Below are 12,112 nucleotides of genomic sequence, written 5' to 3' on the forward strand. Positions count from 1 at the left end.
TTTCCTGCAAGCTTCCTCATTTCCTGCAAATTTCTTTTTTTCCTTACAAACTTCCTTGTTTTTTTTGCAGGAATCCCTTCCCACCACTGACCTGTTCTCCTGTGCCTTCTTGCAGACGCTTACCTGAGGATGGGCTTGGCTTTGGTGCTTGCTGGCACAAAGCTTGTGGAGCTGCAAAGGCTGACGATGCCGTTGCTGGCCGAGTTGGTCTCAGCTGACTGCTGGAACACTTCGATGGTGGCCTTGGCAATGTTCTCCAGGAGGGAGTTCATTTCCTGCTGCAGAGAGGTGAAACGGAGCTTTTGAGCAGCCAACTTCCTTGTTTGCTCCAAAGAGGTCCCCGTGTCAAAAAGTCTGTTGCCACTTGTTCACTCTCCAACTCCCTGCCCCAGGCACTCGCCCCTTCTGAGCACCCTTTGCAATCACATCTGATGCTGGGGAAGAGCCATAGCTCCGTGGGAGAGCATCTGCTTTGCATGCAGAAGGTCCCAAGTTTGATTCCAAGCATCTTCAGACAGGACTGGGACTCCCTGCCTGAAACCCTGGAGAGTTGCTGCCAGTCAATATAGATAATTACAGCACAAGAAGGACCAAGGGTTTGGATTCAGTATAAGGCAGCTTTCTGTGTTACTATGTTGCTGCACACAAACATGAGGAGAGTGGCCCTTGAATACCCCCATCATTCCTATGCTATCCCCAAATGTGGCACTGGATGCTTACGTTGTTTGCCGTCTGCTTGATCATGAGCTGCAGCTCAAGCAATGACTGTCGCATTGTCCACTGGTCCAGGTTCTGGAACAAAAACAGACAAGGTGCCCATCACCCACCTGCTTGCTGTGGCAGTAAAACTCACTTGCATTTCTACCCCTCCTCTACTTTCCCAGTGCAAGACTGAATTTTTTTGGCACCCTTTGCTGTTCTAGAATGAATGAATGAATGAATGATTATTTATACCCTGCCCATCTGGCTGGGTTTCCTCAGCCACTCTGGGCGGCTTCCAATTGAATATTAAAAACACAATACAGCATTAAACATTAAAAACTTCCCTAAACAGCGCTGCCTTCAGATGTCTTTTAAAATTAGGATAGTTGCTTATTTCCTTGACATCTGATGGAAGGGCATTCCACAGGGCAGGTGCCACTACCGAGAAGGCTCCCTGCCTGGTTCCCTGTAATCTCAATTCTCACAGTGAGGGAACCACCAGAAGCCCCTTGGAGGTGGATCTCAGTGTCCGGGCTGATCAATGCGGGTGGAGACGCTCCTTCAGGTATACAGGACCAAGGCCGTGTAGGGCTTTAAAGGTCAGCACCTACACTTTGAATTGTGCTCGGAAACGTACTGGAAGTCAATGCAGGTCTCTCAGCACCGGAGGTATATGGTCCCAGCGGCCACTCCCAGTCACCAGTCTAACTGCCGCATTCTGGATTCATTGCAGTTTCTGAGTCAGCTTCAAAGGTAGCCCCATGTTTATTTATTTTTCCAGCTGTCCCATAGCCTTCTTTTACACACCCCAAAATGCATCTTCCTTACAAACCTATGAACAGGGCCATGTTTAAAGGAAGAGGAGCTGGGAGAAATTAATTCTGTGCTGATGCAGGCTGATTGTTAAGTGACCAACCTCAATTATAGAAGCTAAGCAAAAGTGAATCTATCTAATTATTTTGCACCTTGCTTGCACTAGATTTTTAGGAAGAAGAAGAAGAAAAAAAGAAGTCTCATCTTCCAATCACAGAATATCCTCTTGCTAGCATTTCCCATGTATGCAATTAAACATTCTTGCATCCTAAGGGTCTAGAAAGATTTAACAAAAATTAAAGTGAGAGTCTGCTGAATTTAGCAGTGAATTGTAAAGAGCAAGGCTCTCACTGGAGCTCACACTGCCACGACCTTCAATCACAATGCAGGCTTGCCCTGCAGCCCACTGGGAAGTCTATGTTTAGCAATGCCCCAAGGAAACTGTAGCTGCTTGCACCTGTAAGATGCGCTTGATCCTCTGCCGCTGGGGATTCTCGCCCTCCTCGTTGTCGAGCAGCCGGTGTGGGTAACAGATCAGTTGCATCAGCCTTTGGGCCTGGGTGCTGCTCAGGACAGGATCCTGCAGGTCATTGCTGTCTTCACACAAAGATTTCAAGCACCGCTCACCCACCCACTCCTGCAGGTGGAAGAGAGCATACAGGGGTGACAGTGCCCAACTCAACCTGGGAGGCCTTGCCTCTGGGACCCACCATCTGAAAAGGCTGGTGCCTCTTCACCACACCACTTTTGCTGGTCTGCACTGGCTGCTGCTCCATGCACACAGCCCTGGCATCTGGACACACAAGCTTCTTGGAGGAGTTTGTTTCAAGGATGCGGCCATGCTTTGCCGGTCACACTTTACAGTTCTTGCAGGCAACCTGCCCTGCCAAGCATGTTACCAAAGTCACATGACACAAGGCAACGAGCAGCCTCTGGCCAGCTGAGTCACAGCTGGACTGCTGTAGAGTGAGCCAAGGCTCCCACACTGGGCCCTTTCTCTTGCACTGTAGAGGGAGACACTCCCTAGAAGAGGTGCTTAATAAGTCTAAAGCTGCAGGGCAGGGAAGGAGAAAGGACAGTCTCGGTCTGTGGGAGTTTGAAGTTCACAATACAGTGGTACCTCTGGTTACGAACTTAATTTGTTCTGGAGGTCCATTCTTAAGCTGAAACCATTCTTATCCTGAGGCGCACTTTTGCTAATGGGGCCTCCCGCTGCATGCGTGCCTCTGGTGCACGATTTCTGTTCACATCCTGGGGCAAAGTTTGCAGCCAAGAGCAGCTACTTCCGAGTTAGCGGAGCTCATAACCTGAAGCATTCATAACCAGAAGCGTTTGTAATCAGAGGTACCACTGTAGCGTAATGAAAAGAACAGGACCTTGGATAGCTCCAAGGGCACCTGCTAAGGGAAGCTATTGTAAACATTGTCTCTGCAGGGGACTGATGTCTAAGGGTCGGCTGACCAGACCTGGAGTGTCTCCCAAGAGCTGCTGACTGCTTGGTTAAAATCACCATCTTCATCATCGTTAGAGGGCCTTCACCTTATTTTGCAGCCTCTGGCTTCTGTGGAAATCCTCTGAATTTGAGGACAGTGGTAGGGCTCTGTCCATGAGGGCCACAAAGGAAGTGCCAGGGGCAATTCCTAACCCACTGGATGTAGACTGAACATTCCCTCGTCTGATTTCTCCGCCAAGGTCTGCAGGTTGTGGGTCTCAATAAGAACAGTCCCCATGTCCATTCATATTCTGGAACTCAACCATGGCCCCAGAGTTTTCTAAGGCATGTCAACAAACCCATGGGGACCTCACACAACAAGCCAGAACTCTGGCTGAAACCTGTCCACCATCCATGTCTCTGTGGAACGGGAGGCAGGAGCAACAGAAGGGCAAACGAAGCCCACTATGCTCACCTGCTGACAGATGCTCCTCAGGACGTACTTGGCATAAACGTCCAGGCTGGCTGTCTCTATGGAGACCATCCGGCTTGCAGGCTTCTTGTCGTCTTCCACAAGATCATCCACCCCGGCCGGATGGGAAAAGCCAGAGCCCTTCAGTTCGGCGTCCCCTGCAACCAGGAGCAAGGGTCACCCAGGGCAGAGACCCACATGTAACGGCCACATGTTGCTGTGCCTCTCAGATGAGGCAGGACTGTGCCCATCTCCTCACCGTCCTGGAGACAGGAACCTACATTCCCCAGGCACATACCCAGTACGAAGACAGCCTTCAACACAGCAAACACAGCTCCGTCCACAATGCGGTTCTGGGAAGCAGCCAGCAGGTGTCGATCGCAGGAAGAGCGGATGCCCACTGACGGCTTGCCTGTAGCAAGGTGACAAGGGAAGGGAAAAGCTCTTGCTGTGAACCGACTATGAATACTACAGACCAAGCTGGGAGACAAAAAGGCACCCAAAGGCAATGCAGTAGCTGGTGAACACAGAGCAGCCAGGATGGTGTCATTGTACAAAACATTTAGCCATTGCTTATTGTTAAAGCCGTGGTGCTTGGGAAAGCTACAGTGATAAAAATTCTGGTCAAGAATGGAGCCTTCAGGACATTGTGAGAAGTGTTTTCTGGCCTCCTCCCTGGGACATTGGGCAGATCTTGGTTTCTTTGTGATCTTTTTGGAAACAGTTATGGTAGCCCTGTAAATAAGCCTACAAAGTTACTCTCCTGTTTTTTAAATTTTTTTGTAAACTGCTTTTGGGTTTTTCCTTGACAATCAAGCGAATGGAATGGAATGGTGGCCAGACCCAGCCACAGGGCTCAAGACACCTGCTGGCTCTCAACCTAAGAGGAGCCCCAAGAGGGGTTCATATCATGCTTAGCCAGCATGACCAATGGCTAGAGGTTATGGGAGTTGGAGTCTGATAACTCTTGAGACTGTCACAGGGTCTGCATCCCAGCAATAAATGGAGACTTCCATTTAGCCATCCCAGCTAGTAGCTACTGTGTAGATATTTAGGGCCATCCAGTGCATTACTGTGGCCACAGGGAGTCACCATAAGGCACCAGAGGCCTGACTGGCCACCAGGGCAAAGGCTGGCTCAGTCTATGTGGGAAGGTGGTTTTGACCAGCCATGAGAAAGAAGGGCAGATGTCACCAGCTAGCCAAGTCAGGAGACACAGCAAGCGAGGAAGCAAGGAAAAGGTGGTAAAAGAGTGTCTGTTTAGGATCAGTTAATGGAGTTAAGGGAAGAACTTGCAGACACCACCCCATGGGGGATGCTCTGCCCCATAGGCTGAAGAGACAACTGTCAGCAGCCAACAGGTTGACCATGAAACTGCACAGCAGGAAAGAGGGTTCGGGGAGAGCAGCATCCTCCATCAGGGCAAGAAGAGACACGGAAGAGGAAAAGCCCCAAAGGAGCGATCACTTACTGCTGTCCTGCTGGCAGGGGTTCAGCTGCGGGGTCTTGAAGAGGTGGAGCAAAATCCGGCAGGTCAGGCGGGCTCCGGGTTCCGAGTCCTGCTCGCTGCAAGCTGCAGAAAGGTAAAACCACCGGTGGCAGGTTGATGTGAGCTGACCCTCTACTTTTCAAGGAGGGTGGGCAGGCCTCCATTTGCAAGGCCCCTTACTAGGCAGCAGGGTCCCAGCCACTGCAAGCAGGCACTCACCAGCATTGAGCAACGAAGGGATGGCAGCACAGCGGATCAGGTCCTCGAGGAGGAGGCACTGGCGAGCAATGAGGATGGCCACGAACGTGGCAAGGGAGTCATGGAAAGACAAGTCACTCACCTAAGGGAAGGAGAAGGCCACAGCTGAGACTTCTTTAATTAAAAAAAAGTTGCCTCTGTGGAACTGGAATCACTCAAGAGCAATCCACACACAAGACCTCGTCATGCCATAGCCTCAGGCTGGGGAGTATTTATCTTTCTCTTTCTTTCTTTTAAATAAAGTTTTATTAAGACTTTTCATAATATAATTAAGAAACAAACTGAGCTAAACAAAAACAAAACAAAAAAAGAAGGAAAGAGATAAAAGAGAAAGGATTAAAAATTACAAAAAGTCCTCTCTCTCCTTAACTTTTGTCCCATAAGAAAAGGTAGCATCCTCCAAGCTCTCACCTGGGAGCATCCCTTTCTTCCCCCAGCCTCTGACCCTGGGATCTCACCTCCCTGCCTCTCACACAGGGTCCTTTACCAACTGTCTGTCACTTTCACCTGCATGCAGTTCTTACCAAAATATAGTACGAGAGAATGTTAAAGGGAATAATAACAGAATAAAGAGAGAGAGAAAAGGTAAAGAAATGAAAAAAGAAATGTCTTGTGACAGAGATTAAAATTCCTCAGGGTAAAGCCCTTCAGATAAATGCAGCACTCCACAGTATATATGTAGCTAGCAGCAGACATAGGAACACAGGAAGCTGCTTCGAACTGAGCCAGACCATTGGCCTATCTTGCTCAGTATTGTTTACACTGGCCAGCAGTTGCTCTCCAGGGTTTCAGGCAGATTCCCTACCAGGAGATGCCAGGATTGAGCCTGTGACCTTCTGTGTGTAAAACAGGTGCCTTTCCTCTTTCTACCATCCTGTGTATTTCCTTGAGTTGCTCAAGGATTTCACACCCTGACGCTTCTCCAGGTACCCTCAGCAGCCTCCACGCACACTCTATCCAGCACAGCTCCAATGTCCCCCCCCCCCATCACAGCTCAGGCACTGCCCTTACGTCCACATTGCAGAGGAGGTCATTGAAGCCACAAGTCCCATTGTTGGAGGAGCAGCACAAAGCCTTCAGCACACCCAGCCACTCGGCACTGAGTGACTTGCAGTAGCCCGTCAGTTCAGCGCACAGGATCGCGATGTCGTTGACCCTGCGCAAGGAAAGGCATTGGTGGTGGTGATGACGGCCCCTGGCCTGAATGGCTTCAAAAGAGGCGATTAAGACATACTAAATGGAGAAGTAACCTAAGCAGTGGTTATTTAATTGTGGCGGTCAAATGGAACCTCCACGTGCAGAGGCAGTATACCTCTTAAGACCTGCACTTCTTTAGGCAGGTCTGTCCAGAAATGTAGAATGGCTCTTTTGATCTCGGTGTTTTGATCCTAGTTTTAGCTTATCAGTGACTTTTAATTATTTCTGAAGGTATTAAATAATTGTTCTCAACTGGTTTTTTATGGTGAATTTATTGGTTTATTCTTTTTGTAAATCGCTTCGAGGCTTTCCACTTACAATCAAGCAGTATGAAAAGCATCACAATTTTTAAATTTTTTTTTTTTAAATGCTATATGCTTCTAGGAGGGACGCAAAAATGTAGGCAAGGCCTATTGGCTCCATACTTTTCTTCTGAAGTGCCTGTTGGCCCCTGTAGGAGAAGGGCTGGTGGGCCGGACGGCTCTGCTCTAGTCTAGCCCATCCAGAGCCCTTACATGGTTAAAAAGTGTCACTAAGAGGAGAGGCAGCCCAGCCCAGAGGCCCAACCAGCCTAGTCCAGCTCTCACCGATCAGGGTCGTGGTGCCCCACACAAACGTGCATGAGGGCGTTGCACACAAAGCTGTAGCGGTTGGCCGGGTTGTCGGTGAGGCTCTTGCCCAGGTTGGTGTAGGTAAAGTTGTGGGCCGACGGATTCTCGATGGTGTCGATCATGAACAAGGGCTCCCACAGCATGTTCGAGTCGGATGGCTCCACATTGCAGTAGATGGTGTTCTTCACCTTGGAGCAGAAGTCGCTGGTGGGGAGAAGGAAGGAAGGTGGATGAGGACCTTTTAGGTAGGAGAAACAAAACGCACTTCCCTGCGTCACCTCCCTAGACAGCCAGATGGAGCTCACCTGAACAGCTCTCCAAATTTACTCTTCAGGTGGCTGCAGGAAGTGTAGAGGTCATAGAGGTACGCTAGGATGCAGCGTTCTGCAGAAGATCCGTCGGAGCGGTTCATGCCGTGCTTCACCACCCCACACAACCTGAAGGGGCAGAAGAAAGCAGGGTGAAGGAGTGGTGAGAGGGTTGGATTAAGTCAGGGAGGGTTCCAATCCTCCACTTGGTCACCTTGGGGCAAGCCACAGTCTCTCAGCCTAGCCTTCTGTCATCAGCGCACCCCCTCCCCATCACCAGTCTGGTGTATAGGCAGCTATTCCCAGGTCTGTGCTCTATGGAGCACTTGCAGCAACAGAGGGCCACACACCCTCCACCAGTTTATGTATCTCCCCCTGAAGGCCTGTGTGCACACAGCCGGAGACTACGCCTGTGTGGAAGCTGCCTCTGTGCTTTCCTCTTCAATCCCCTCCTGGTTCTGGGAGACAATGGTGCAAGAAAGGGCAGCAAAACTCCTAGCCCTTCACTTGCCCAACCTGCCTCTTCCTCCTCTTTTTCTGACCAATCCTGTGTCCTGCCTCCCATCTCCGAAGCTTTCCCTGCCTCTGACTCTTGCCTACTGACTAGTACAGGTCCCCACAAACCACTGCCCCCTTCTCATGACTCCAGCCCCCTTTCCCCTCAGGCACACTCATCAGCATCCTGCCAGTCCCTGACACGATTGTTGTGAGGATTAAAAGTGGAAGGGAGGGGGAGAAACATGTATGCCACCTCGAGCTCCTTGGAAAAAATGGTGGGCTATAAATGTAGCAACAGGTTTACAAATAAAGTGAGAGAAACTGTGATGGAAGGCAGGGTGGTGAGGGGAAACTCAACATGCAGGGGGCAATGCAGGGCATTTCTGGGCATTAAGGATGGGGAGCTGCACCAACAAGAAGCTCTTACGCAATGCTAGGCCCCTGACACCCTTAGAGCAGCAGCTGAGAAGCACTGGATTCCTACCCTTCGAATACTTGAGCCATCTGGTCCTGATTCAGGATAAGGCAGGAATGATAGTGCCGCAACACGGCCACGATGCACAGGCACAGGCTGGTGGTGTAGCTGCCCACCAGGTTAGAGGACTTCAGCAGCAGCTCTGCCTCCACCACACTCAGCTCATTCAGCAGCTGGATTCAACACAAGAAAATGTAAGGATTAAAGGAGGCATGTGTGAATGACACAGCAGACTAGTTCACAGACCACCATCCCCAGCCCCTTACAAAAGCTGTTTCTGTTTCTGTTTCTGTTTCTGTTGACAGAAATAGGTCAGGAGTTGAAGTTTTCCAAAATAATAGTGAGGGGCTTGGAGATGTAGGTCTGTGGCCCCCTCACCCATGAACTCTCTAAGTAGCCAGTGGCCAATTCCCCACGGGGCTTTGTGCTCACACAGTCCCTCCTCTCTCCCACATGCTTCAATGAATTACTTTTCCCTTTGGGGCAAAGCCACAATTTGTTGTAACACCTGACCCAGGAAGCTGTGACTTGCACATAGCCTCCAAACCAGGATCACCAACCAGCTGCAAACAACAGCTTGGAATCTTGGGTCTGGAGAACATAATCAAACCAGAGTTTGCAGGCCAGGCATCACAGTGGCAAGTGATGGGCCTTTTAAAGTGAAAACGTATCCAAGTTTTGCTTTTTGTTTTGGTAAATGAAGCCGCGAGATTTATCTCGAGGCAGCTCAGCTTCAAGGTTTGCTGGACTACAACAAGCTAGCAGAGCCAGTGGTCAGGGATGATGTGAACTAAAATCCAAAAACAGGTGGAGACTCAGGTTTGAGAAACATTGTACTAAAGTATCTCCAGTATCAGAGACAGCATGCTCCAGAATAAGTTGCTGGGGAGCACAAGTGAAAAGAGCACTATTGCACTCCTGTCCTGCTTGCGGCATTCTCAAGCGAACCTGGTTCACCACTGTACAATAACATGGTTCTGGGCCTTGGCCTGACCCAGCAGGGCTCTTCTGGTGTTCCTATGGAACAGAGGAGGGAGAAGCAGACTGGAGAAAGGCAAGAAGCAGACTTCTCTTTTATGAAATACAAAAGGCAGAACATGAGAGGAAAGAACAGAGAAGATGCTCTGATCCTGGTTGGTGGGTGGACAGCTCACTTGGACGCCTCTCTCCCTCTGGACTAACAACAGTAAGGTGCAAACGGTTTGTGTACCGTCATATCTCGGGTTAAATATGCTTCAGGATGAGCGTTTTCAAGTTACGCTCTGTGGCAACCTGGAAGTAATGGAGCGGGTTACTTCCGGGTTTCACCGCTCATGCAGACGCTCAAAATGACATAACATGCATGCGCGGAAGCAGCGAAACACAACCCAAGCACACGCGTGTTATGTTCTACTCAGGATGCGAACAGGGCTCTGGGTTGGATCCTGTTCGCATCCAGAGGTACCACTGTATTACATGCACTTCCATTTGGTGTGTACAATTTTGTTCTGTCTGTTCATTCTCACTGCTATCCTTTCACTGCTATTGTATTTGGTAACATAAGAAGAGCTCTGCTGCATCACCTGACCATTGGAGAAGATGGGAACTGTGAGTCCAACCATGTTTGAAAGACGATTGCTTTCTCCACCCCTGACTTAACCAAGCACAAGGTTTCTGGAAGGGGTGGGGTCAAGGCATACAGCAGCAGGACCCAACCAAGTGCCATCCAGGTGCCTTGGACCACCATTCGCAACAGCCCAAGCCAGCTGTGCTGATGGGTGCAGGTGGAGATGTAGTCTGAAACATCTAAAGGGTACCAGGCTGGAAAGGCTGCTATAAGGAAGATGGGAGGGAGAGAAATGAAGAGGGGACCGAAGCGGCTTCTATCATCAGCCCCCAGCTTCGAGATGCCCACCTGGATGGCGAAGTCGATGAGCCCACTGATGTTGAGCGAGTACTCCATCAGGTCGAAGATGAACTGGATGTGCTGCACCAGGGGCAGGTGGTAGGACATCCCTAAGGCAAAGCTGGTGATCTGCTCTAAGACGTTGCGCGATACCTGGAGTTGGGGAGCAGGGGGTCAACAGCCACCAATTACAAAGCCGCTGCCTTGCATCAAGGCAGCCCGTTGGTCCACGTCGCCTGGGGTGGGTGGGTGTCAGCCCTGGGGAGGTCCAGGTGCAGCCCTCCAGGCCTCTCTGTCTGTCCCGGACCATGCCCCCTCCCCAGGCCACGCCCCTCACTGGCCCTGTTCTGTCCCCTCCTCTAGGGACTTTACCTGGGTGGAATGTGTCCTTGCACTGTGATGGGATCTCTTGCTTGCCTGGATGAAGGATGGAGAGCGGGGTGTGTAGGTGTGTCTGGCCATGCCTACTTTGGCCACACCCACCACTGGCATCCCCCCCAAAAAAACTTGCACACAATGGAATATGGCCCATGGCCTGAAGAAGGATCTGCATGCCTGGTGTAGCCCAATACTGTCTTCACTGACCAGCAGCAGCTTTCTTTCTTTCTTTTTCTCAACATCTGCTGCGTGAAACTATAGACCAGAGATGCCAGGGATTGAACCTGGGACTTTCTATGTACATAGCACATGCTCTGCCCCTGAGACACATGTGCCTTTCAGTAGTCAGCTGAAAGGCACATGACCAAAGGAGATCCCTGTCCTCACGCACAAGGCACACACCTGAGAGGTGACAAGGTGCTGGTCAAAGTGAGAAAGGTGTTGGAACTTAGCAAAGATGTCCTCGGCTGTTGGGAAGGCCTCTGGCTTGTTCCGTTTCCTTTTCTGTCCCTCCTCTCCCCCTATACAGAAGGAAGGAGGAAAAACAAAACAAAACCAGACGACTGCTGCTTAGCTTTTGCTTAGAAATGTAAGCCCCACATTTTCCATTTGCATAAACACAAAGAGCAGCTTCAGGAAAACCATAAGCGATACAATGTCAGTAGAAAATCAATGTGAAAATGGCAATGAGTTTTGCAATTACTCGGTAAGTACAAAAAGCAGCAGTTTACAGTATGGTAGTTGGGAATTAGAAGCACTGTATATTATTGTCCCCCAAAGAACCTTAGCAAACAGAGTGGTTTTTAACCTGGTGCCCGAAACGTATCTCGGAGAGGGCCCCTGAATATCCTGGAAGATAGCATTCCATAGGCTAGGTGCCTCAAAATAAAAAGCCTCCTCTCCAGGTGTTGCTCACCTAACCTTTGCAGGAGGCCTTCAGAGGATGACCTTAGCAGGCTGGCAGATCATCAGTTCATTACCAGGATCAAATGAAGGTGGTCAAATTAGTGTTCAAAGCCCTAAATAATTAGGCCCCAGATATTGGAAATGCTGCTTCCTTCCCTGGAGACCCTCTCATATGTTAAGATCCTCTTGGTAGCTCCACCACCCTCAGAGGTTTAGGACATGAAAGCAGCCCAGGAGAGTGTTCACTATCTGTGGCAGCACTTAAGCTATGGAATTCACTCCCCACAGAGGCACATGTAGGATCTTCACAGGACAGCTTCTGTCCCGTGCTGAACACGCACCTCTTTATTCTGGCATTCTACACCTGAGGTGTGTGTTTCTAGGAGCTGCCCTGTTCTTCTGACTGTAAATTGCTTTAACTGACTTTAATATCACTGCTGTAATGTGGCCCTGGGACCTTACGGTGAAGAAACATAATGCAGGTAAGAAATGTAATAATGGTAACAATAAGATGATAGTGATATTGGAGATGACCATTCAGGTAACCTGGTCACAGGCCACTTGGTTCAAAAGCAGCACTCTGAAGTAGGCCAGGAAGCCAACACAATTATTTCAATACTTTCCAAATGTGATCTCACCCACAAGCACTGCCATATTTTGAACACATTGTCCTTTCCAGTGTTCAAAA

General features: G+C 49.8%; 1 protein-coding gene across 9 annotated transcripts in view; it reads right to left on the reverse strand.

Annotated features, from left to right (window-relative positions):
- Positions 1-12,112, reverse strand: part of MED12 (mediator complex subunit 12) — a 54,046-nt gene that overhangs the window by 20,629 nt on the left and 21,305 nt on the right. For all 9 annotated transcript variants that reach the window (XR_013981474.1, XM_080990033.1, XM_080990038.1 and 6 more), the window contains 13 exons: positions 10,921-11,039; positions 10,150-10,293; positions 8,265-8,428; positions 7,280-7,411; positions 6,951-7,178; positions 6,178-6,322; positions 5,128-5,248; positions 4,891-4,992; positions 3,718-3,831; positions 3,423-3,577; positions 1,973-2,152; positions 721-792; positions 124-278 (listed from right to left, as the gene is read on the reverse strand). Coding sequence is in view for 8 of the 9 variants with exons in the window: in XM_080990033.1 (XP_080846159.1) it covers positions 124-278; positions 721-792; positions 1,973-2,152; positions 3,423-3,577; positions 3,718-3,831; positions 4,891-4,992; positions 5,128-5,248; positions 6,178-6,322; positions 6,951-7,178; positions 7,280-7,411; positions 8,265-8,428; positions 10,150-10,293; positions 10,921-11,039 (1,831 nt within the window). In the remaining variant the exon portion in view is untranslated. The remainder of the gene's footprint in view (positions 1-123; positions 279-720; positions 793-1,972; positions 2,153-3,422; positions 3,578-3,717; positions 3,832-4,890; positions 4,993-5,127; positions 5,249-6,177; positions 6,323-6,950; positions 7,179-7,279; positions 7,412-8,264; positions 8,429-10,149; positions 10,294-10,920; positions 11,040-12,112) is intronic.

Source organism: Podarcis pityusensis (genome assembly GCF_964106645.2).
Source record: "Podarcis pityusensis genome assembly, chromosome: Z".
NCBI lineage: Eukaryota > Metazoa > Chordata > Lepidosauria > Squamata > Lacertidae > Podarcis > Podarcis pityusensis.